Source organism: Lissotriton helveticus, chromosome 4_1 (assembly GCF_964261635.1).
Source record: "Lissotriton helveticus chromosome 4_1, aLisHel1.1, whole genome shotgun sequence".
In the NCBI taxonomy this organism is placed as follows: domain Eukaryota; kingdom Metazoa; phylum Chordata; class Amphibia; order Caudata; family Salamandridae; genus Lissotriton; species Lissotriton helveticus.
Window position 1 is genome coordinate 21,043,906 of NC_136063.1, and position 25,697 is coordinate 21,069,602.

Here is a 25,697-nt window from a genome sequence, read left to right on the forward strand (position 1 = left end):
TGGAAGGGGACACCTTGTGCCCCATCTCGGCCAGAAAATACAGAACGGTAAGTGACGCACGTTCGCAGTCACGTTCAGAACGGGCTGTGATCAATAGATCATCGACATACTGTAGCAGGGCAGTGTCAGTTGGCATGTGAATGTTCTCTAGTTGTCTTTTCAGTGCTTGACTGTAAATGCTAGGGCTTTCTGTGAAACCTTGAGGTGCTCGTGTGAATTTATAGCTTCTTCCATTTAAACAGAATCCGAAAAGGAACTGGCTGTCTGGATGAATGGGGACACTAAAGAATGCGTTCTTGAGATCGATAACTGTAAAGAACGTAGCTTCAGAATCAATTGCTGTCAATAGGGAAGAAATATCTGGGACCACTGGGTACTGGGGTATGATACATTTATTAAGTTCTCAAAGGTCAATCACTAATCGATAAACTGGAGGTGCATTTGGATCAGTACGTTTCAGAATCGGAATGATAGGAGAATTACATATATTGGAGTCAGTTTCTACAACTACTCCTTGAACAATAAGCTCGTCAATAATTTTGGATAAGGCTGCTACAGCCTCAGGTGGCAATTTGTACTGTCGAATTCGTGGTAATACAACACCTTTCTTCAGAGTGACACGATGGGGTGTGATATGCATACAACCTACATCAGTTGGACCTTGCGCCCATAAATGCTGTGGTACATTCAATAATCTTGGATCAAAATCACGTAATACATAATGACCTTTGAAATCACGGAGGAACAGTCGTACCCCTTCTGGGGAGCAACATATGACTGCTCCTAATTCTTTCAGAGTTCTAATGCCTAACAGATTCTCTGGGCAAGATTTCGTGAGTAACAAGTCTGTAGTTCGGGACAATGGACCAACTTCTAGAGTAACTGGTTTCGATATTTCATTAACAATAGGCTTTCCTGAAAATCCAAGGGAAACATTTCTAGAGCCTGAGAGCGGAGCCCCTGGAACCTCGTCATGACTGATGGTGGTCCTACTTGCCCCTGTATCAATCAGAAACTTTCTGTCTTTCCCTAATACTTGACTGTGTACATAGGGACCTTCTTGATCTACAGGAATCTCGATGAGAGGCAAGCCTACCTCCCTCTCTAGGCTGTTTCATGAATACGGCTGATAATCTGGATACTCTGACTGTGCATACTGGTACATCTGCTGTGTAACGTGTTGTGTTGCAGCTATAGGCTGCGGTACTGTAACTGTCTGTTGTGCATTCTGCGGTGGCTGGGAATTCTGTGGAACTTGTTCTTGTCTAGGCGGACGTGGTCTCTCTTTCGTTTTACCAGTAGCTATGTTGTGTTTCAGAACTGCACATTCGTTTATATAATGACCTGGCTGTTTACAGTAATTGCAGGTCCCTCTAACAGGAACTGCAGGATGACTGGCTTGATTCGGACCCCTCTTCTGACTGTCTTGTGGAACAGACTGTGCAACTAATACTTTCATTTTCGTGTCTTTCATACGTCTCCTTTCGTGTTCCTGCTCTTCCCTGATTCTGTTCTGGTGATACTGGAGCATCTGGAGCATCTGTGACGGAGTATTAGCTTGCCAGGTACTTTCGACTTTCAGTACTCGATTTTTAACTTGTGGACTTGAATTCTCAACTAGTTTGGTAACAAAAAGATGGGGATACGACTCACTACTCGTTTTCAGACCACTATTAATAATGAAACATTTCTCAAATCTAGAATAAAAATCACTAGTATCTTCGTCTTGTTTCTGTTTACAGGCTGAGATGGCATCCCAATCTTCCTTTTTCGTGGCTAGTAATCTTGGCAAAACTTGTATTAACAATTCGGGCAAAGCTTTAGCTTTATCCCCAAGACCGGTACCTGGAACTCGTGTGTTATCTTCAGTTTCTAATGCTGTCCAATCTATCTTTTTCTCTCCCACCTCCCATTCTTTTTCTTTGAGTTTTTCATATATGCCAGCAGGCAACAGGACCTTTAACATTTTAATGATATCAGGATACGTGTATTCTCCCATACGGAGCATGTCCTTTAATTCACGGTGAAACCCTGCTGGATCTTTATCATGACAGGGAATTAACTTTTTCATTTCTAAGAGTTCTATTTTCGTGATAGGGGTGTAAACAAATACTCGTTCTAGACCACCACCTTCTCCCTTAACTGGATGCACTTCCCGTAACGGATTCTGTCTGTCTATGTAGAATGATTTTCTTTCTGGGGGTGAGACGGAAACAAAATGTGGATTCAGAAACGTTCTGTATTTGTGGCGCTGTTCTAATATGACACTAATTAAATCGGTACCTAGACCTTTCCATCTGTTTTGTAGTAACTTGTTTAATACATCATGTAGAGGACCTGGATCAGAATGCTGTTCCTCATACAGTGTAATGAGGTGCTGGATCATATACATACCCACCAGACGTTGCTCGGCTGGGGGCAGTTTCAGAAACGTTTGAGCCACTATTTCATCTGGAAACGTGGTAGAATCACTAGTCCATCGGACTGCTGATCGGGCTAGTTCTTGTTCATGCATTGTACTAAGCTCACTATAACCTATTCGTGATTTCAGAATTTGATCGGTGGCCTGGAATACTTGCTCAAGAGAACACTGTTCTGGTACTGGAGGAGGAAAAGTTTTCTTGTAATCTAGGCGTGAATGTCGGTCGGAAAGTCTAGTTCTACCTACATACGCTATTCTGGAGGGATTCTCGTTGTCAACCTCTTCAGTAGAAGAGTCATATTCTTTCTCGGTTGCTCTTTTTGCTTCTCGTTTCTCGTGTATACGTATTATTTCCTTACGAATTTTCTTGTACATACTCTCTATACAACCTTGTGTCTTGTGTTTTCCATCGGCTATATTGTCACTCCACCTAGTCAGGACTTTCAGTTCTTCTTGATCTTTTTCTGGATAATCTTGCTCTCTTATTAAACAATTAATCAAGAACTTTAAAATCATAAGTTGAACCTCGGCTTTCCTCTGTGACATAGCTTCGTGAATACTTCCTGGATTCTCTCCTGTACGGATAAAACGATATATTCTGTTTAGATGTTCCTTCATGTCGGGCAGGGTGACCAAAAAGCTGGCAACCCGTCTTAAACGTACTGAATATAAGATCATGTGATCTTCGCCTGGAACGGGATCATATATACAGTCAGTAAGAAGTCGCTTGAGATCTGTGTATGTAGCCACTTTTGGCGTACGCTGTAACGCTAGGTCATGTAGCGTCAGACGTTTCGGTTGAGGCGGGGTGCGAGGAGAACCTCCCCCCGCGGCTCCTAAACTAGAATCGTCGGTGAATACTGTACGGGCTGGTAGAGTGACTGGCATAACGGGTACATTTACTGTGGGCTGGTCCGGGGGTGCTGGAACAAGAACTTGGCCCCCGGGAACAGTAGTTGGCGGGACAGGAATTACATTATTAACGGGAGCAGGCGGAACAGGATTTGCATAGGCTGGGACTGTGTCGTCCAAATAGGACGAAAGAAATATGTCAGCTGCGGTCTGTTTGTGATGTAGCTTAATCGGGACTAATGGCGGCGGAAAATTACAGGGTGCTTCCGGGGTTGCTTTTGGCAAGCCCTCGGCAAGAAGAGGATACATACCTTTAATAAGGGCATTTCTCTGTCTGTCTGACTGTTCCGCTCTAACTCGTTCACCTTCTTCGATTAATTCCCTTTCTTGGGCTCTTTCTGAGGATTCCCTACTTAATTCTGTTTTTCTGTATTCTTTTTCGGTTCTTTTATGAGATTCTTTGCGCCATAACTCGATGGCATCTTTATGGGACTGTCTGGCTTTCTTTTTCCATAATGCTTCTTCTACTCGCATGATGCACTCGGCATCCCATGTACCTGATACGGGCCATCTATATTTCTCTTCTAGTTCCTTAGTATAGTCCGCCCATAAGTCTAGATATATTATGGCATCTAAGCCATGCTTGTGATACATAAAATGTCCTGGACTGTCCCTAGGAGGGACAGGAACTGCTTCTTCGAGTAACCCTTTTCTGGTCTTTAACTGACGTAATTTCGAGAACAGAGGCATTTCGGTAATACACTTGGAACACAATACACAATAATCACAGTAATTAAATGGCAAACAAAACACTCATACCACGACATAAAAATACATTGATAACAGTTCGAACAGAATACTACCTGATACACTGAAAACAGAACACATGAATTTCTCGAGAACGAAACTTACTAGAATTACTGGATGCACTGCTAAAACAGTACAGAACATACCGGTCCCATAAAGAGACACGTCATACCGTACCCACCTAGGTGAATACTTCGGACTGGATCTGTGTACCCAAACCCAACGGACCAGGAACAAACTAATGATCCTGTCTAGATACTTCCCCCGCGACGGTACTCACCGGGAAGCACAAACTGGAAGGCCTCAGACTGGACTGGACTGCTACGACGTCGGACTACGAACTTCGGACTTCAGAAACAGGTGGGCCTCCGGATACTTCGGACCTTGCTCTCTCGGCTTGGGCTCTGGTCGGGACGAACCGCATTCCACACCGCTTCGTCTGGATGCCGGACCGCAGTCTCCGTCTCCTCCGTGGGCCTGAGGGAGACTTGAAGCAGAAATATCTGCCGGTGCGCAGTAGAGTTCCGTCACGGCTGCAGAGGGTCAGGGGACCTGCGTAACATCGCCAGCGCGTGAGGAAGGGGTACGTTCCTGTTCGGGCGCCATTATGTGGCAAATAAATAATTAAATACCGGTACTATTTTTGAATATATTAACAATAACAGATAGCTCAATAAATAAGAGGCAGGATCCGATGTATCCGAGTTGAACAGGCTTTATTCAGGCAAAAGGGAATGGACTGGAACGGGACAGCCTGAAATAAAATAGGAAGGAAGGCAGCTGCACCATTTCATTAACAGTGCAGTGTATATATAGTAAGACATTTCAATTACATTACATACAGTAGGCGTAACTAGTGACAAGCGTAAGATAAGAACACATGGGCGTGAAAAGAAGGCGTGCACAGGGCGTGCACGTAGACATGTGATGAGAACGTCACAGAAGTGTCATGAATGGGCGGAAACATGGAGGGGGCTACCTGAGCAGCTGGGACCTTTAACCTAGTGGTGCGCGCAAACGGGCAATGACGTGTTACCAGGGAGAACTGGGGGCTATGACTTCTACACTAGAAGAGGAGACTAAAGTCTGCGGTGTCAGGACGACATGTACCTATAGCATATCTGGTATCTGGTGTTTGGAGTACATGTTGATAGAATCTAAAAGTTATCAGGGCAAAGGCTACTTGCCACTAAGGCTGGTGCATGCATATATTCTCCATGTATTGCGTGTGCTATGAATCTTCTATGAATATTAATACAGTATTTCTCTTTCATGGAGACAGAAAGACTAGACTATAGCTGAAACTGTTTATGCGGTTCAGTAGCTTAGGAATGTGAAGAAGGAAAGCTGGACTGATAACTAGAAGCAAAACATATTCTTGGTAGACAGGCAGGCAGAGCCAGGCCGGGCACCGCGCTGCTTGGCAGGAAGTAAGTGAGGGGTCAGGGATGCAGGAGGGGGCTGCATCGCTCCTCGGAGTGGGTTCAGGAGACTGGAGCTTGAATCTGGTGTCCGGGCCCTTTGAGGCCTAGAAACGGGGACAATTCAATGAATTAACGTGCACACTGTAAAACGTGGCAACATAGGCCTAATACTCGTTGCTTTCACGAGAACTGGATACTGGCATACTAGAGTTGGACACAACTATAATTGCGTCTTTAATCGATCACAGGGGGATATATGCATATCGATCATGCACATATAACATAGGGTGGGGAACACGTAGGCACATATAACAAGGCAAAATTCACTTTTCCACAGTGACATAACCAATGTATGGATTCTCCAGTTTTACAGCTTTTATGTGAGCTATACATGAAGCACACCACATTACATTTAACAAAAGGATGGGAAAACAAGTTCTTCAAGGGTTACACAAAAAAGAAATGGAAGGTCAAACACTGTATTTTTGTACTTGGCCTCCTATGGTGACCGTAAGGTGAAGCCATGGGATGGGGTTTGCATCGTTCAAATCGTTGGTGCAAATTCAAGCACAGATTCCACATGAGCAGATGGAATAAAGTCTTAGGCACAGAAACACTTCAGAGCGAGTTTTAACTCACATCACTCTGCACTTTCACTACCATCGTTCCCAGCTACTGTGAAATAAATTGTTTCTCTCTGTGTTGTATTGTCTTCCCCACCCTATTGCTCCACCCCGTACGTGGCAACTCTGAGGTGTATTGTAAGCAGCCCTGTGTTGAAGCATGTCACACATTTGTGTGAGTGAGGGCAATATTAGCACATCCAGCACATGCCATCACGAGATATAGACTGGTGTATTAAGTATTGACAGGGGGTTCGGGGTAGGAGAGTTTGTGCTCTCACCCCTTTCTTTTTGTGTGTACTAGATATTTGGTGTTCCCAATGTGGCAGAGATGTGTGAGTGCTCGTTGGATCCGTAATGCTCCTAAATAGTAACCTTTGATTTTGAAACGTGTATATAAAACTCAAGGACTCCTGTCATATGTCTGATTCAGTTTATTCTGTATACAGAGAGTGTCTGAATTGGGGAATTCCATGAGTAGATAGGATGGTGAGAGTCCCTTCCTTGTGACTAGCTGCACTCCGTCACTGTTCCCTTGTCCCCATTCTCTCTTATATTCCACATTGGAATGTTTGAAGCTCCATTGCAGACAATGGAGTGCTCCCTGCTTCTACGGGCGGTAAAGGCCCGCAGAGCAACATTCCAATGTTCTACAAAGGCTTCTCGATATAAATCCCCTCGAGCTTCGAGAACCCTTTGTTTAATTTGTTAGAACATTCTGCCCTCTAGTGGCAGAATATTCTAATAGCCTCATAGCCCTTCGTAACAGGGCTATACCGGCTATTAAAGTCCTGCTGTTTCGTTAAAGTCCCTCGCCTTCGGCTCTGGCCTTTAACGATTCAGCGGGCCTTTAATAGCCGGTATAGCCCACTACGGCGGGTGATAAGGATATATTATAGCCCCCCAGCGCTTGTATTTGCATGCACAAGCACCTGCAATTTTCAACGTTATCTTCTACTTGGCCTAGCTGTTTCTTGCACAGTTACTCACCAATATCTGCATTCCTGCTATTACGTCCTACTTTCTAACTACCCGATCATACTTGCTCACCTTTTCGTAAAGTTTTCTAACTCTGTGATCCAGTACCTTTCAAGGGCGCTCCACTTTCCAACTGCAGGCACTATGGGATTGAGTCAACGGTTTATCTCCCAAGTGGAATTAGTTGAAACTAGGATGAACAGCAGCAATCAGAATGCACTTAGAATAAATGCTGTTGCTATGCTGGCACTGTGCTAATCCCTCTGCTGTAATACATCTGCATGCTTTGGAGTGGTCCTCTCCCTGAGAGACTAAAAGCATTTCAAACACCTCCAAACCTGACTGCTCTCCGTTGATCAATGGTAATGACCAAGAAACGTTGTCTCAAGATGTCAAGCACTGGCTGCAATAGCACTGATGGTGAACATGTTCTATTTGTGAGAACTCAAAACATCTCTGAACAGCAACAACCAGAATCCATTGGGGGAACCGGTGTGGCTATGCAGGAAGCATTCTACACCCACCCTAATTGCTTTATCTGAACCATTCTTTTCTCAACTCCGCCTACGGAAACTAGGGGGTTTTAGTCTGGCTACTGGGGAACAGGGAAGAGGGCAAGTCTGGTGAAGCCCCGTGCGACAATGTTTTTTGGTGCCTCCCCTAATTCCAGCACTACCACTACCCCTTATGACTCCATAACCACACACACTCAGATGCATTTAATATAGCCTTATAGCCCGCCGAAGCAGGCTATACCGTCTATTAAAGGCCCGCTGAATCGTTAAAGGCCCGAGCCGAAGGCAAGGGACTTTAACGAGACAGCGGGACTTTAATAGCCGGTATAGCCCTGCTACGAAGGGCTATTAGAACATTCTGCCACTAGAGGGCAGAATGTTCTAACAAATTAAACAAAGGGTTCTCGAAGCTCGAGGGAATATAAATTCCCCTCGAGCTTCGAGAAGCCTTTGAAGAACATTAGAATGTTGCTCTGCGGGCCTTTACCAGCCCGTAGAAGCAGGCAGCACTCCATTGTCTGCAATGGAGCTCCCAACATTCCAATGTTCTAATTAGTTTTATAGTGTCACTCATAAAAGTGAAGGGTGAAGGGTGTCAGAGCACTTTACATTGTACACACATTACTCAAGCATATATGTGTAAATCAATGTATTGGAAATGTTACATAAGACTTGGAATTTAAATGTCATCCATTCTGGTATTCACCACCACAGGGGCAGCCCTAACCACCTGAAGCAGGGGCCAACAATATTCTTCCAAACAAAGGTTCAGAGTGTACATGAATCAATAATATGCCACAAGAACAATAAAGTTATACAAAGAAGGAAAAGTAAAAAAGAAGAATAGAAAACTTTTGGTTTAAAGAAAAAGTGATTCAGAAAAGTATGCATGTGATTATAGAAAAATACAAAATGTATTTATATTAAAAAGATTAAAATAAGGCTCAGATAGGTTGTCGGTCTTAAAAAAACATTACACAACATATACATAAAACCAGACAGGTGGCAAACACATAAAGGTTACAGAGACATAAGAGTTCTAAAACCATATAAGAACTCCTATACACAAAACAATGTGTCCTCCTTAAATTGTGGCCACAGTATCGTCGACGGCGTTTCGACTGTTGTCATAAGTACATGGTCATCCTCAGGACAATAGTTTTTCTGAGTTTATCATCAAACAATAAAATAACCAACTGCTGTGGAGTCAGTTTAAAGGTTCCACTGACTGCTAGAGAATTCGTCCATCACTGATAACTGAAATATCGCAACAAACTCTCAAAGGTAGTAGCTGCCTCCAATCGGCAATATCGTGACACCCAAACGAATATAAATAAGGTTTGGGACGTTTCTTATTCCGACGAGCCACAATTTAGACTGCATTCTGGTAGGCAGTAAAGTTTAGGGGGCTTGGTAGGAAGAAGCACATACTCAAAATGTAAAACGTAAGACCATGGTTAGGGATTATCTTTACTAGTTGGAATTGATTTCTACCCAAATCAACACTTTGTAGAACATTAGGATATTGAAAGTCTGGGAAAAAATCAATACACTCTAATTTATATTTTAAGTCTGTATTTCAGTTCTTTAATACGTCATATTCCATGGATAGGCCCTATCCTAACATCTCACAGTTTTTTATTAGTATTTTAACTTATAAACTACAAGTAACAAAACAAAGTCTCTGACAAAAGCAGAAACCCCTGACCTATTTACGTTATTTTCACTTCGTGGTTTGCATGATATACATTCTTTACAGCAGGCATGTTAACTCTCTGCACTACCTTATAATGAATCAAATCATCCTCCAGTCAAAACTTCCTCGAGACAGAACTTCGTTGTCTCTCCAGGACGGACATCAATCACGGGAGTGCGCTTGACATTTTTATTATTGACTGAAATTTGCTGGAGGTCAGGAACGCTGCAGTGGGTGCTTTTAAACACAATATAAACTAGAAAACAGGTGCCCACATGCAAAGTCAACACCCGGTGCGGTGGCACCGGTTGCACTGCCCTAAAGCCGGACATGGTGCAAAGCCCTCCCATTGCCAGTTGCGGCTCCTTCATAGGGGCATTGGGGTGTCACTCCTTGCTTTCATGCAGTGAGAGAAGCAGAAACATAAAATGGTAAAACTACCACTTTATGTTTCTGCTTCTCGCACTGTGGGAAAGCAGAAGTGCCTGGAGTGCCTGGTTGTGGGAGAGCGGGTGGTCCGTCTTGCTCATGGGCAGGGGGGAGTGGCTTACCCAATGTTGTGGGCCCTGACTGCTTTGGTCGGCCCCGGGGCCGAACGAAGCAGTCATGCACACTCCCCCTTTTCACTATGAAGGGTGCATGCAGCAGCCTACATAGAGAAAATGGACCCGGCTGGGGCGCTCTCTGCTTCGCCTCACCAATCACAATGCTGCCATTGCAGCGTTGTGATTGGCCATGGGGAGGGAGGGAGGCTGCCTGTGGGTGGCATTGCACCTTCAAGAAGAGTCATCAGAGAGAGCGCGGCAGCAGGAAGCACGGGACGGTAAGTTTTTTTTTAATTTTGGAAACCCCTCCCGCCTCCCTGCTAACCACACCATGCGAAACCCCCTCACGCGATCCCCTAGCCACCCGTCATGCCGCCCGCGGTCCGCGACTGTTAACAATAGCATGCCGAGTGCGTGATGAGTGAAGCGACTTACTTAAGCCGTCATATTCCATGGATAGGCCCTATCCTGCATAATGGATTATTAATCCCACCTCCTGCATTCATCAAAAGTGCAAAAAATTACAAAGGTTTCAGAAAGATGGCTCCATGTCTTTCATGCTTTACTGCCATTGAAGTTTAAATGGCGCTCTAAATGGATTGTTTTTCTTTTGCGCCACTTGTTTTTAATGGGTTGCCTCCCACTAAGTCAGTCTCCACCCACTCCGGAAATAGCAGATTTTGAGCACTGAATTCGTATAAGATGACGTTGACATATGTATGGTGTGGTTTTCTCTGCACCTTTTATGACAAATACTTCCCCTTTTCTTCTGGGACAGGAATGCCCTGATTACTTACCGGTAATCTTCATTACTAGTAAGTCTTCCTCGCCACATGACTAACAAAGTGAGCTTCAGCTCTACACCAGAACCCTCCAAAGCAAAAAAGTCAGCCTCCCATGCCGCCCATCCAATATGGCCGACCCATTACAATCCATGACCTCTATAAGAGGCGGGCCGGCCCAACCCCAAAGCCTGAAACTACCAAGCCCAAAAATGAAGCCGATAGCCAGACAGGGAGGAAGGGATGGGAACTCATGTGGTGAGGAAGACTAACTTGGAATAATGAAGATTACCGGTAAGTAATCGGGGCATTACCTCTGCGTTAGTATTCCTTGCCACATGACTAACAAAGTGAGCACATACCAAAGCCAAGCGGCTTCATGGAAACTCACAAGAAACTAATGGACCAGAATGGGATGCCCACGAAAGAGGGCAAACCCAACAGATCAGTACAAGTGGAAGGACCACCCAGGAGAGAGGCAACCATGAGAAGGAAGAACCAGCCGAAATACACAGGGAAGGCCGAAAATCCTGACCACAGAGACACGTGTGCAGCCGGGAAATCCGCCCTATGCAAAACCCGAAGGAGGACAGAGAAAGGCATGGGACCAGACCGCACTGAGCCAAAAGCAACAGCAACCATGACTGCCCAACGGACAGCCAAAAGTAAGAGGGGATCAAAAAGCCCAGAGAGATGAACTGAATGAACAGAGGGCATCCCCACCACAGCGACAAAACAAAAAAGACACAGCAGAAAGAGAGACGCAGACCGACAAATACAGCCACACCGCAAGGTTGACCACCACCCGCGAGAGAGCCGAAACCATCCAGAGGAATGGAACAGCGGAACCAGATGTGATCAAACAGACTGGCAAGAGCCGCAAGATCGGAAAGGGGTGCAGAAGAGAAACAGCTGGGGAAATATCCCAGTCACACAAAGGACCCCCCGGAAGGGACCGCAACCCCAAGGCGAGAACCCAGCCAGGCACAAGGCAAAACGGACCCAGGAAGGTGCCGGAAACGACACTGAAGATACCCGGCCATCAAGGAAACCCGACCGGCCATCAGCGAAATGCGGAAAACCCACAGGTCTGCCCACGTCTGGCAAGAAGGGAAAGCAGCGCGGCGGCCCGAGACCACCGTGCACAGGGACCAAGCAACCCATCCCAGGAACGTTCCACAAGAAGGAAGCGAGCCTCCGAAGCGAGCACGCAGGCGGCCACACAGTCAGCCAGCCAACAACCAGGCCCACCCAGCCTAACGAAGAACAGACTGGGACAGGAGCGCACAGGGAGAAAAAGGCACAGGCAGAAACACACCAGAGGCGTAAAGGACAGAAGGGCAGGGAAAAAATAAGCCAGAGCTATGACAAGACCCCCAGGGAGCCACCAGAGCCAACAGCCCCCGGGACCTCAAAACCAGGGACAAAAAACGAGGATACAGTCCATACCAGAAGCGCAGGGCCCCACCAGGGAGATGAGAACCGGGAGTACCAGCACCCTCAGACACCCAACAGCACTGCTGGAAACAAAAACCAGCAAGGGAAAGAGAAAGCAGGGGCAGGACACAAAAACCTGCGCCCACATAGGCACAACAAGGACCAAGCCAACCACCGCAGCAGCAGAAGCCAACGGAGATGCACCCAGGCGAGCACCAACAACAGGACAAAAGCCCTTGCCATGCCAAACAAGCCCAGAATCCCTGGAAGAAAAAAGGACCCCAGGAAAGCGCAGAGCCGGGAACCTGAACTAGAAGATCAAAGAGCCAACACCGGGGACCCAAAGGAAGCAGCCATCACCGGACGCTCCCAGGAGAACTCCCATCCCGGCACCGACCCACAAATCACCTAATGAGAACCGATGAGAACAAGAGTAGGCAGGGTGGCACGGCCGGCGCCAAAAACCACCCGGGCAAGGACAACACCAAAGTGGCAAAAAGCCAACAAGGGCAAACCCCGCAAACACCCTGGAGCACGAGGCAGGGGGCAAACCCACCAGAATGAAAACAAGAAGCCCCAGCAAGTCAGGGGAAAACCCCAGAGAAGCCAAGGAACAGCAAACAGAAGCCAGACGGCAAATCCGCCCACAGGGAAACCCACCGACCCAGCACAGATCGGGAACCCAAGCAAGGCCCCCATGAAGGCAAAAGTCGCCAACACTTGGGAAGGAGGAACCCAACAGAAGACCCCCTACCACACCAGGAGAAAGAGCGGGAAGGGAGTCTCCGGAGCAAAAAGAACCAAGGAAGAGCCAGAGGCACCTAGACCAACAGGAAGGAAAGGATCCGCAAAGGAAAGACAGGGGTGAAACACAGCCAGTCAACAAGATCCAAAACATGACCCGGGGAAGGCCGCTACCAAGGCAGACAACCCCAACCGGAACAATCGGGGGTCTAAATGAAATCCTATGAACAGGACCTGTCAGAGAAGGACCAGCGAGACCACCAAAAGCGACCCTGCAATAAAAAGGAGAGAATGCACACCCCACCAGATGCGGGCACCAAACCCCCGGCCCGACCAAGCAGGCACCACCCAAAGGAAGCAGAGAAACCAAAGAGCCACAGCTCCATGGACAGGATCAGGGAAGCCCAATATCTGACAACCGGAGCGGCCCGGCAGAGGGCAGGATACCTTAACAGAAGGACCACCACAAAACCCCGACCGTATAGGGAGAGGAGAAGAATGGTGACAGGATGAAGCCATTAGAAAAGGGGTGCAGGAGCCGCTCGCTGAGACAGGGAGCAAGAGGACGAGGGAGCGGCAAAGCCACAGACCTGGATAAGACAGGGTGAGCCCATCAGGATCAGAAACAACACGTCACAGCCCATAGCCCCCAGAAACCCCCGGAGGACAATCAACAATGTATCGACCAGGACAGACCCCACACAACCACGGAGAGCAGGCGGGAACAGGAGTCAAGAGGACAGAATGACCGCAGGCCCAAAGGCCAAAGAGCGAGCCTGAGGCACAAGACCATCCAGTAATCAAAAGCTACTATGATGGACTAGTTCCCCAAGGGAACCCCTAGGGCACCAGCAAAACACAGAAGCAGCAAGAAGCAGACCATCCAGAAACCCAGGAAGACGCTAGTCAGATGGTCATAATGCAACACCCCAATGCGTGCCCACTTCAACAGTGCATGGTAGCAGGATTGTCAACCCCAGGATAACCAGGGGGAAACCAAAACCACACTGCACACCGAGTGGATACCGGAACCAGTAGAGCAGGCAGCAAGGCAAACGCACATAAAAAACCCTGCAGAGTCCGGTGTACCAAACACACAGCCGAGAAGGTAGAAACAGGAACGTGACTAGAGTGAGATCACAAACAAAACATGCTCCACAGACACCCACAGACCAAAAGCAGGTTCACAGTCACGCAGCACGAGGACATCACAAGCGCATACAAGCGGGACAAAGAAACACAGACCCCGTAATACGAACTCCCGCAAGGCCACAAGGAGGACAGCGCGAGGATCGCATATACACAGAGCTGCAAGCATACAGGACATGAACTGCCGGCAAGATCAAGCAGACAAGGGCCCAGTTCTGCGAACAGAGGCAACAGTACGAGGACAGCAAGAAGAAGGGAAAAGCTGCAAAGCCATACACCAAAGCCAAACTCACCAGCCAGGAGGAATGGGTCAGATGGAACTTCCAGGGCCAGCAGAAAGGGCTAACAGTGGTTTAATGCGCCGGCGGAGAAGCACAGCCCGCAGAAGGCAAGACACAGATGTGGGCTCCATGCAGGCAGGTCAGAGGGTTACAGCCGAAGACGCAGGAAACCCAAAGACACATTATCAACCCATACAGCCGAAAAAGACCAGCAACACCTGACAGCACAGGAACGCGCAATCGACTCCGCCGCAGGAGGACGAGCCTGACAACAGGCAACACCACTTCCGGACCGCAAACTCAGAGGACACCCGGTAAGCGGCAGGGCCAAAACACAGCCACGCAGCACCTCTGCCACTTCACTACTCATGATGGACAGGCAGTCAGCCTGACAATGGCAAGCAGCGGACGGGCATTAGGCACCCATGAAAACCGAAAGCTCGCGCCGCAGGATAGGAGAGACCAGAATGCCGCGCAGCAGAGCCACAGCCCACCTCAGTGCCTCGAGGGGCAGGCGGGCGGTGAGAAGCAACGGGAAAAGGCGAGTGGAAAACTCCCACAATATAGCATGCAGGCAGATTGAAGGGTAGCGTGAGTAAGACACATGAAAAAGGGGTGAACGGCAGTCCAGGGCAGCCTCGAGGTGAGAACTGCTGCGAAGCACAGCCACCACCCGCTGCAACACCTCACGGGGCAGGCGGGCAAGGAGAACCAAAGGGTGCCGGGAGAACAAAGCGCAGCACAGCTGCCGCCCACCGTAGTGCCTCGAGGGGCAGGCGGGCGGCGAGAAGTAATGGGAAAAGCACAGTCGGAACCCCTAAAATGCAGCTCACTGGCAGATTGAAAGGAGTGGGCACAAAGCGCCGCGCTGGGCCCCCGCCGAATGGCAGGCGGTGCTGCACATTAAAACTGCATACAACTGCCGTCGCCCGCCAGCGCAACGAGGGGCCGGCAGGTGGCGTGAAGAAACTACAGCACAACATGCACAGCCCGTTTAACAGCACCCGTGAAATAAGTGACAAGAACATGTGGCGAGTGGAACCAGAAAGGTCCCACAGTCAGCACGCAACACACGGTGCATAATTGTACGGCCGCACTCAGAAAGGGAAAAAGAAAGCCGAGCCGCCGCAGCGCCACGAGGGGCAGGCGGGCAGCGAGAACAAAGTGCAGCACAGCACGGACTGTCGCCGCTGACCGCAGCGCCAGAAAAGGCAGGCGGGAGGTAACAACCGGGCACAGAGTAAAGGAACACATAAAACAGAGGAGGCAAGGCAGGGCCATCCACTATCCCAAACAGTACCCCGGCCCCCACCTGGGAAACCCTAGGCCCGCTAGAGCAGAGCCGAACCAGCTCAATAACAGTACACACCGGGGGAAAGGTGGGAGAAAAGGAGTCAAATATTCTAGGGTCTGCTAGAGCAGGAGCTCCAACCCGAGACCCATGCACCTGCTACTGCAGGAACCACTTACCTGACGCACCTGGAGAGACGTGTGCAGAACTAAAAAAACAGGCTTTGGGGTTGGGCCGGCCCGCCTCTTATAGTGGTCATGAAGTATAATGGGTCGGCCATATTGGGAAGGGATGGGAGGCATAGGAGGCTGACTTTTTTGCTTTGGAGGGTTCTGGTGTGGAGCTGAAGCTCACGTTGTTAGTCATGTGGCGAGGAAGACTAACTTCCCCTGTTCTTCTGGGACAGGAATGATTAGTGACAATATGGAGGAATGTGTAAAACTTCGAAAACCAAGATGTTCCTACAAATGACCAAAATAGATATCTTCGAAAAGTGTGACTGAAGTATATGATTGGCTGTATTAGGTGATCAAAAAAACAAAACTTGAATTTAGAAGGCATCACCATCTATTAATCTATTCTATTAATTTAAAACAGTGAAATAAATTATAAAAGTTGATGTATTGTAAACGGAGTGTAAAATTGATACTTGTATAGCGCACTACTCACCCCCAAGGGTCTCAAGGTGCTTGTACGAATACTGCTGTGGAACCCATCCTGGCTTTCCCTGTGAGGTGTCCGCTTATAAGAAGGTGATTTAGTTCGTATTCAGTTTGCATTGATTAGTTTATTAGGTTTTATAGAGAGCTGGTTTGTGTCCTTTCTGACGTCACAAAGCGCTACGGTACAGGTACATACTGAAGAACCTCTTGTTAGGTGCTTCAGTGTGCTCGTAGCTAAATTGCCCTTATGTTTACTTCCTTGGGAATGGATAGAAAGCAGAGAACAGAACACACCCCTCCAGGAAGCTGTCTCGTTTCCTAGCGCTCTCTTCACCTCCATCAGCCTTGAAGCGCCTCGCTAATCACAGGTGCAGGTAGCACGTAACACACGAACACCTCTCAGCGCCCTGGGAGGCACACAGGGGGGCGCACTTGATTTCACTGAAAGTGTGACCCGAGATGGACAGTAGCACAGCAGGGTGCCGAGCGACGGGGGCGCTTGACAAGGCCAGTTGTGGCGACGAGGAAGGTTACTGTGGTTAATTTAACCAGTGGTTACATATTTATTTGACATGTATGGTGCTGCTGTTATTTTATCTTTGGGTTCAATGTGGGATGAGCTTTCAGCAGGGCCAATACACAGAGACCTTTGGTTTGTTATCATGTCTCCGCTCCTCATTTTACGGCTGGTGACGTCATTGTTTTTATTGCTTCTAAACACATGTGTTGCGTCTCTCGAGAGAGTGAGGCGAGGCGCTCTTGTGCTGCACAAGACCCGGCGGTATAAAGTGTGTGTGCGCGCGGTCATTCCTGCAGGGATGCAACAGGCAGACTTTCTTTTAAGCTGGACGAGTGGATTGTTTGTGGATTGTTTGTGGATTGTTTGTGGATTGTTTGTGGATTGTTTGAGGATTGTTTGCGTGGCATTACTTGCTCTCTGCTTCTTCTCCAGGCCTTTAGCTTCCCTTGGGCAGTGAGCTCTCGCTGTAAGATAAGAGGTACACACTGCTGTAGAGTGCGCTGAGCATACATTTGTAATAACGGATTTATCATTCCAAAGTAATTTGTGATGTCCTGGCGCAGAGCGACACTTCAAATAATGTAAATGAAAACTATCGGATTAACGTCACAGAGGTGCGTTTCTTCTGACTATCCCGCGTCTTTGCATAATAAATGTCACACTTTTATTGTAAGATGGCTTCCTTGTTGAGAAGCCGTGAGTTTAATACTGTGTTATGTGTTTTCTTTTAATTCCTTTATGCCCCCTCCTTAATGCCTGAAATGTGCATTGTTTTAGTTGATAACAACTGAAACAAGCATTTGCAATGCAATGAGAGGCTCGTTATGCCGATGGCAGCTTCACCCAACCTGTGCCTACCAACAGCAAACACACGATGAACGCGCCGTGCACAGACCTGCAAACACATGCCCAAGCCAAACCCCACAGGACGCATAGAGCTAAGACTTTATACATTGCCACTACACCCCAGCACACAAACACCTCACGCTCTCTGCATACCACCAGACACTATTCTACATGCATAACCTACAACCTAACCCCCGCATATAGGTCAACAATCTGCTATAAACTACCAAACGAAAGTCAAATGATGTCTGCTCACTGCCCCCATGAAATCCAAGGTGTTTACTTGCAGTTAAATGAAATAAGGCATCTGTTTATTGAATGGTTGTTTGTGCATTGCTGTTTGGATATAATGGATTGCTGCTTCCAAAGTGACCGAAAAGCTCGTATAACTTTTGGTGCCGGATTGAATGCATTGTAACAATGAGTGAACACATTTGCACTCGGAACTGGGCACTTTGTCAACAGTGCAAATGGATCATGATTGTTAATGTCAAATTAAGAGAAGGTCATCCCAGATAAACGTCTTTGTTTTTCACTCTGCGTAAAGATGAGCGCTCCACAGGACTGTGCTGCTGTTGCTGAGCTGGGTGGTCAGTTGTCCATTTCTGGCCTTTGCAGGTACTTTCCCCATGGCATCTCTTGCCAAGTCTCTCTAGCAGGATGCAGAATTGTGCCACAAAGTTGGTAACATCATGTTCGAGCTGCCAGTTTAAGTTGGTTTGGTCAAGGACAATTCGTGTTTGTTGAGCTTGCAGTGCTTTGCCTGCTGTCTGGCTCTGGTGCCTTGTCATCAGACCTCAGAGTGGTTGACACCTTTCTGCTTTCTCAAATTTGCTTATAAATGCACCATTTACCCACTATCTTTTCAAATTGTTCACTGTAAGAAACGACCCCCCCTCCCGAGTCCCCCGTAGATGGTTCAGGCGCACTCGCTACTCTCGCTCGCCACAGTGCAACAATGTTTTACGCCTCACCACTTTCAAATGTCACCAGCCGCCACTGCCCATTGCTTCTTCTGAAGTCTGTGGAGCCAGAAGACTCTGCATTGCTTCACCTGATCTGCGGCAGCATTCTCTACTGCAGGGATGGCAAGAGATGAGGATGGGCCCAGGGAATCTTCCTGTTTCTGCCTTTTTCTGCCTTCTGATCATTCCTCTGTGCCACTAATACTCCTAATCATTATTGTTGTGATGGTCCGGACCATCATACCTGCCCCCATATGTCCTGCAATGCTTTCTCTTCACTCCCATTCCATCTAGGGATTTATAGTGCTAGAGCCCAACTGAATCACTCTACCTTAGAGCCGCTCCCTTGAAGGAACAATGAATTTGAGCGACAACAGTCTCTGAGACTATGAATGTATGACATTGTTCTGCATTCTGTCCATCAATTGTTGTTTTTGCATTTGTCTCCCCGAGTGGGAAGGATATGCTCACACGTGAGTCCCATGCTCTCCACACCACTGGAGCCAAGCTATCCTGGCTGATGAAGACTGATAGCCATAAACCGGTCCTTGGATGCTTGATTCCGGTCCAGGAAAGACATGGCTTGGCAGTTCGGACTGGACTGTTCCCATGAGGCACAGGGTCAGAGCTGGTTTGCATATAGCCATGTCTGAAGTGGGGTGGTGTGGAGTGCAAAAAAAACGATGGATTTAGGCCCAGATCTCTGTACTGGGGTGAATGTATGACATTGTTCTGTATTCTGTCCATCAATTGTTGTTTTTGCACAAATCTGAGATACAACAGTCACACAATCTCAATTACATACACTCACAAGTACCCCTTCATGGTAATTCCTGTTTTTCCACATCCAATTGACCTGCCACTCATACCTATAGGACACTGCTCTTTCAAGCGTGCAAGATAGCTGGTTTTATTATCCATTTACTCTTACAAATATGGAGGAAGTAAAAAGGTCATGTATATATACTTCAGAAAATGTTAAAATCAATCGCACCTTTGGTATGAAATAGCCTTTGAAATTGATATCCACCGTTGTCTCCCGGGCCAAGCTTAAAGGCAGAATGTTGCCAAATCTCTGAACCTCATGGATCACTGCATCTGTGTACGGCATAAGCTTCCGATGTCCAATATTCGGCTGTCCTGAGCCTATCACTCCTTCAATCTCTACTTGGACCTTTCCTGAGCAAATGCAACAACACATTTGTAATCTGTCCATTAATTTGAATACTATTTCATATTGAATTAATGTCTGTATTTTTATAGTACATATTACGGAACAAAAGGATACAAATGTTTCAAATTTCAGATTTTAAAATGATACAATCACTCAATGGGTGAACAATAGAGACATAAACACAATTTGTATAATCAAGTGTTGTTTTCTTTCCATTTTCTATATGCTCAAAAGCAGTGTAACTCAGGATCTACCAGAGTGCCTTTCTTGCTGGCTTAACGAGAAACACAATCTATAGCCAGATGTAATAAAGAATAGAGAAACTCATGGTGCTGCAACATTTTGTTGCTCAAATCAATCAATCAATCAATCAATCAATCAATCAATCAATCAATCAGAGTACTTGTAAAGTGCGCTACTTACCTGCGAGGGTCTCAAGGCGCTGAGGGGAGGGGGTGCCGCTACTGCTCAAAAAGAGCCAGGTCTTAAGGAGTCTTCTGAAGGCGAGTAGGTCCTGGGTCTGCCGTAGGTGGGTAGGGAGGGTGTTCCAGGTCTTGGCAGCGAGGTAGGATCTGCCGCTGGAGGTTGTTCGTTGGATGCGCGGGACAGCGGCGAGGGTGAGGCTGGTGGAGCGGAGCTGGCGGGTGGGGGTGTAGAAGCTGAGTCTGCTGTTAAGGCAGGCTGATCCGGCGTTGTGGATTGCTTTGTGTGCATGGGTGAGGAGCTTGAAGGTGATCCTCTTGCCGACGGGGAGCCAGTGTAGGTCTCTCAGGTGGGGGGTGATGTGGCTGCGGTGGGGGATGTTGACGATCAGTCGGGCGGAGGCGTTTTGGATGCGTTGTAGTTGTCGTAGGTGTTTGGCTGGGATTCCTGCGTAGAGTGCGTTGCCATAGTCCAGTCTGCTGCTGACCAGGACCTGTGTCACCGTTCTTCTTGTTTCGGTCGGGATCCACTTGTAGATCCTGCGGAGCACGCGGAGGGTGTTGTAGCAGGAGGAGGAGATGGCGCTGACCTGTTTAGACATGGAGAGGGAGGAGTCGAGGATGAATCCCAGGTTGCGTGCATGGTCAGTGGGTGTCGGTTCTGTTCCCAGTGTGGTCAGCCACCAGGAGTCGTCCCAGGCTGAGGGGGTGGGTCCGAGGATGAGTACCTCCATCTTGTCCGAGTTCAGTTTCAGACGGCTTCTCCTCATCCAGTCGGCGACGGCCTTCATTCCCTCGTGGAGGTTGGTTTTGGCGGTGTGGGGGTCCTGGTGAGGGAGAGGATGAGCTGGGTGTCGTCGGCATAGGAGATGATGTTGAGGTCTGTTAGAAATGGGATATCTGGTTGGCTAAGGCTTGCGCCAGAGCCAGGCAGAAACCACCATTCCTAAGTCAGGGTAAGGAAGTCACCCGCCAAGACAACCCCTGCTCACCCTCTTGTAAGCTTGACACGAGCAGTCAGGATTATCTCAGAGGGGATGTGTAAAGCATTTGCGCACGCACCCACCAGCAACAACATCCAAGGCCCCCCACAAAAGGAACTCCACACAAGGTATATGCAAAAATAGCCTTTGTATTGCAAAACACATTAGATAGAAACACATACTTTACAATGTGCCAACAGGCACGGGCAGAATTTACAGGGGATTATGTACAGGACAGGGCCACAGGCACCACTGTCAGGAATATGCACTTAGTGGAACTAGCACTTAGAACATATAACAATCAGAAGCTTCACATATGATGCATAGAACATTCAGAGGTGTAGGAAAGACACATGATGCATAAAACTTTCAGCGGTGTAATAACAAGGCACATGATGCATCAAAACACATTCAGAGGTGCAGGAGAAACACATGATGCATAAACATACATTCAGCGGTGTAAGAATAAGGCACATTATGCATCAAAACACATTCAGAGGTGCAGGAGAAACACATGATGCATAAACATACATTCAGCGGTGTAAGAACAAGGCACATGATGCATCAAAACACATTCAGAGGTGCAGCAAAGAACAATTCGCAGAAATCACATTAGGCCACCACCAGTGACTGTCCCAAATGTCAGGGGCCTAAACGTAGCAGCTGCCCACTAAGTGCTGGGCATCTGTAGCAACAATGATGGGGCCAACGTGGGAGCCGCACAGGCTCTGAGCAAAGGAAATGCCCCCTAGATCCTCCGTGGCTCTGAACAAGGTATGCCCCTGGAGCCCTCGTGGCTCTAACACAATGTGGGGCCAGGTGGGAGCGGCCCGCTGCCTTCTGGGGCCACTCTACCAACTAGGAAAGGTGCCCCCTGAGCCTCTCTGGGCTCTAAACCAATGGGGCCTTCTTGAGCACCTCGTGGGCTCCGAGCAAACAAGTGGCCCCCTGACAGGTGGAGTCCCCCCCCCTTTGGGGACTCGAGACAAATGGCGCCTTAAGCCTCTCATGGGCTCGGAAAACAGATGTAGCGCTTTGAACCTCTCGGGGCTCTAAGAACAAATGGAGCCTTGAGCCTCTCATGGGCTCGGAAAACAGATGTAGCGCTTTGAGCCTCTCGGGGCTCTAAGAACAAATGGCGCCTTGAGCATCTCGTGGGCTCGGAAACAATATGGGGGCTTCGTTGGAGTCCCTCCTCTGGGGACTCGAGATCAAGGACTGCCCCCCTGAGCCTCTCGGGCTCTATGCAAGCATGCCCCCGGAGCCCTCACACGGAGAGAGCATACTGGGGGGGCGGGCACCGGCAATGTGCCCCGACGCCCCCCCTCTGCTACAACAACGAAGCCCCACTCACCGGGACTCCTGACGCGGCTGGTCTCTGCTTCGTCGCGGCCTCCTCTCGCTCTCCGGGGCTCTCCCTCGCTCTTGGAAGCCCCGGGGGGGACGGCGTGTTCATTTGGGGCAATGCAGGAGCGCGGAGTAGGCTCCCGCCGCTTCCTGCTTCGTCTCGCTCCGCGGCGGGGGGGGACTTGGGGATCTCCTCGGGCCGGCAGCCAATCACGGCGCGGCCCGGGGAAAGACGTCATGGAGGTATCCCGGGCCGGCAGCCAATCCCAGCGTGGCCCCGGGAGGACGTCACGAGGGGTCCCGGGCCAGCGGCGGCGAACTCGGGGATATCACGAGGGGTAGACTCCCTCAAAATAAGTAATAAAGTGAGGTGGGCACTCGCTGGGGGTCAAAAAGAAATAGCGGCACGGTCCCTGGTGGGGTGGGCACCTGCCAGGGGACAAGTTGGCAATTAAGTGGGGCAAATGCCGGGTGGGCACCGGCTGAGAACAACAAGCGCTCCCAAGCGCTAGGCAAAATAAAGCGCTACCAGGTGCTAGGGTCCCAAAAGAAAGCAACAAAGTCCTTCAGGGGTCCAGGACATCAGCAGTCCAGGGGCTGGGCAGGGCCCAGGGAGGCAAGCCTTCCCCTGGGCCCAAGCAGCAGCACACCCCTGGCAGATTCGAGTTGGAAACAAGAACATTTTGTAAGGGGACACAGCCCCTTTTTATACAGTGAATTCCATTGTTTCAGGGTGTAGGGTGGGGGAAAAAACAGTCGCAGCTGGTTTTGGAGCACTGTGATGTGCTCAACCACCCTTTCCTTTCACTGGCCAGGCTAGGGACATGAGACGCACCACAGGGGGCGGAGCCAGCATTGTGTGGTGAAAGCCCAGCCCTATTCAGGTCCCAGGTGCACCACTCCCTCACATCACACATGCTAATCTCAACACTCACCACCGGGGCAGACCCATCCAGACTCCTGGAGCCAGGCTCACCAGCCAGCTTCAGCCATTCACACGCCAGCACACTCACTGCACAGACAGGCACACTTCTAGAAGTGGCACTTCCATATTAGACACAAACACGCTGCACGCATCATTGTGCAGCATTCAATCACACAAGTCCGCACATACCAGACTCGAGCCTGCACACCCCACGCATCAGGAACTACCAGGGACACATACATTCCCCATGCATCCCTATGGGAGGGCAAGCCTATCTCACCACACGCACTCAGAGTGCGCACGCACTTTTCACTGGGACACAGTGAAAGTGCGCAGAAACCAAAAATCACCATCCCCAGGTCACATATAAAAAGCAAAAAGTTCAGGGGTGAACCTGCCAGAAGGGACAAGTCCAACAAGGTCATTCTGGTGGGCCACTTGTGCGAGGGGGGCCATGTAGACGTTGAACAGCGTAGGGCTGAGGGATGAGCCATTTGGGACTCCGCAGATGATGTCGGTGGCCTCGGATCGGAAGGGAGGGAGGCAGACGCTCTGGGTTCTGTCGGAGAGGAAGGAAGTGATCCAGTCAAGGGACTTCTCTTGGATTCCGGCTTCTAGGAGGCGTGTCTTTAGAGTACGATGGCAGACCGTGTCGAAGGCGGCTGACAGGTCCATGAGGATGAGGGCTGAAGTTTCGCCGTTGTCTAGTTGGTGCCTGATGTCATCTGTGGTGGCGATGAGGGCTGTCTCGGTCCTGTGGTTTCGTATGAATCTGGACTGGGATGGGTCTAAGATGTTGTTGTCTTCCATGTGGCGGGCCAGTTGCATGTTGACGATTTTCTCGATGACCTTCGCCGGGAACGGGAGCAGGGAGATGGACAGTAAGTTCTTGAGGTCCTTGGGGTCCGCCTTGGGCTTCTTGAGGAGGGCGCTGATTTTGGCGTGTTTCCAGCTTTCCGGGAATGCCGCTGTTTTGAAGGAGATGTTGATGACCTTCCGAAGTTGGGGTGCGATGGCAGTGTGTATGCTTTGTTGAATACGTGGTGTGGGCATGGGTCTGACGGAGATCCTGAGTGGATGGAGTTCATGACCTTGCGTGTCTCGTCGTCGTTGACGTTGGACCAGGAGGTCAGGTGGTTGGCGCTGGTGGTGTTCACAGGAGAGGTGGGGTCTGGCGTAGTCGGGACGGTCATGGTGTTGAAGCTGTCATGGATGTCAACGATCTTGCGGTGGAAGAAAAAGGCTAGTGAGTTGCACAGTTCTTGTGAGGGTGGTATGTCGTTGGCGTTGGCGCTGGGGTTGGAGAGTTCCTTTACGATGCCGAAGAGCTCTTTGCTGTCATGTGCATTGTTGTCCAGGTGGTTTTTGAAGGAGGATCTTTTGGCTAATCTGATGAGGTGGTGATGTCTGCGGGTGGCGTCCTTGTGGGCTGCGTGGTTGTCCGGTGTGCGTTCGTGGAGCCATATCTTCTCCAGTTTCCGGCATGCACGTTTTGAGGCCTGCAGCTCATCGGTGAACCAGGTGGCTCTCTTGCTGGCATGGTAGTTGGAGGGTTTCTTGAATGGGACAAGGGTGTTGGCGCAGTCGTTGATCCACTGTCTGAGGTTGCGGGCTGCGATGTCTGGGTTGGTAGGGTCGGTGGGTGGGTTTTAGGCGAGGGTGGTGATCAGCTGGTCTTCGGTGACTTTGCTCCAGCAGCGGCGAGATAGCTGTTGGGTGCGGTGGTGCGTGGTTGGTTTCTTGAAGGTGAAATGGATGCAGTGGTGGTCGGTTGAGTGGATTTCGGTAGTGTGGTCGAAGGCGACGTGGGTTCCTGTGGAGAAGATGGGGTCCAGCGTATGGCCTGCGGCATGGGTGGGTGTGGTGACGAGTTGTCTGAGGCCAAGGTTGGCGAGGTTGTCGATCAGGGTGGCAGAGTTAGCGTCGTTGTTGTTCTCGAGGTGGAAATTCAGGTCCCCGAGGAGGATGTAGTCCATGGAGGCGAGTGCGTGGGTGCTGGAGAGGTCGGCGATGGAGTTGCTGAAGTGAGCTCAGTGTCCAGGTGGTCTGTAGATGAGTGTTCCTCTGAGGGTGGTGTTGGGGTCAGTGTGGATCCGGAAGTGCAGGTGTTCGGCAGTGTTGAGGGTGACAGGCGACTGAAACCATTATATCACCCTAGTACTCAAGTGCCACCACTATTTCACCTTAGCTTTCATGTCCCAGTGCTTGTTGAGTCAAGAGTTGCAGGCCATTGTTGGCAGAATATGATCGCGATGAAGTTGTCAGCTCATTTTCATGAATATCACTCTACTATGTAATAAGAAAGAC

At 49.0% G+C, this 25,697-nt stretch overlaps 1 protein-coding gene across 1 annotated transcript in view; it reads right to left on the reverse strand.

The window, feature by feature from the left end:
• LOC144826913 (cytochrome P450 2K1-like) overlaps window positions 1–25,697 on the reverse strand; it is a 190,296-nt gene that overhangs the window by 43,821 nt on the left and 120,778 nt on the right. The window contains exon 7 of the mRNA XM_078685371.1: window positions 19,534–19,718. Within this exon, the coding sequence (XP_078541497.1) occupies window positions 19,534–19,718 (185 nt within the window). The remainder of the gene's footprint in view (window positions 1–19,533; window positions 19,719–25,697) is intronic.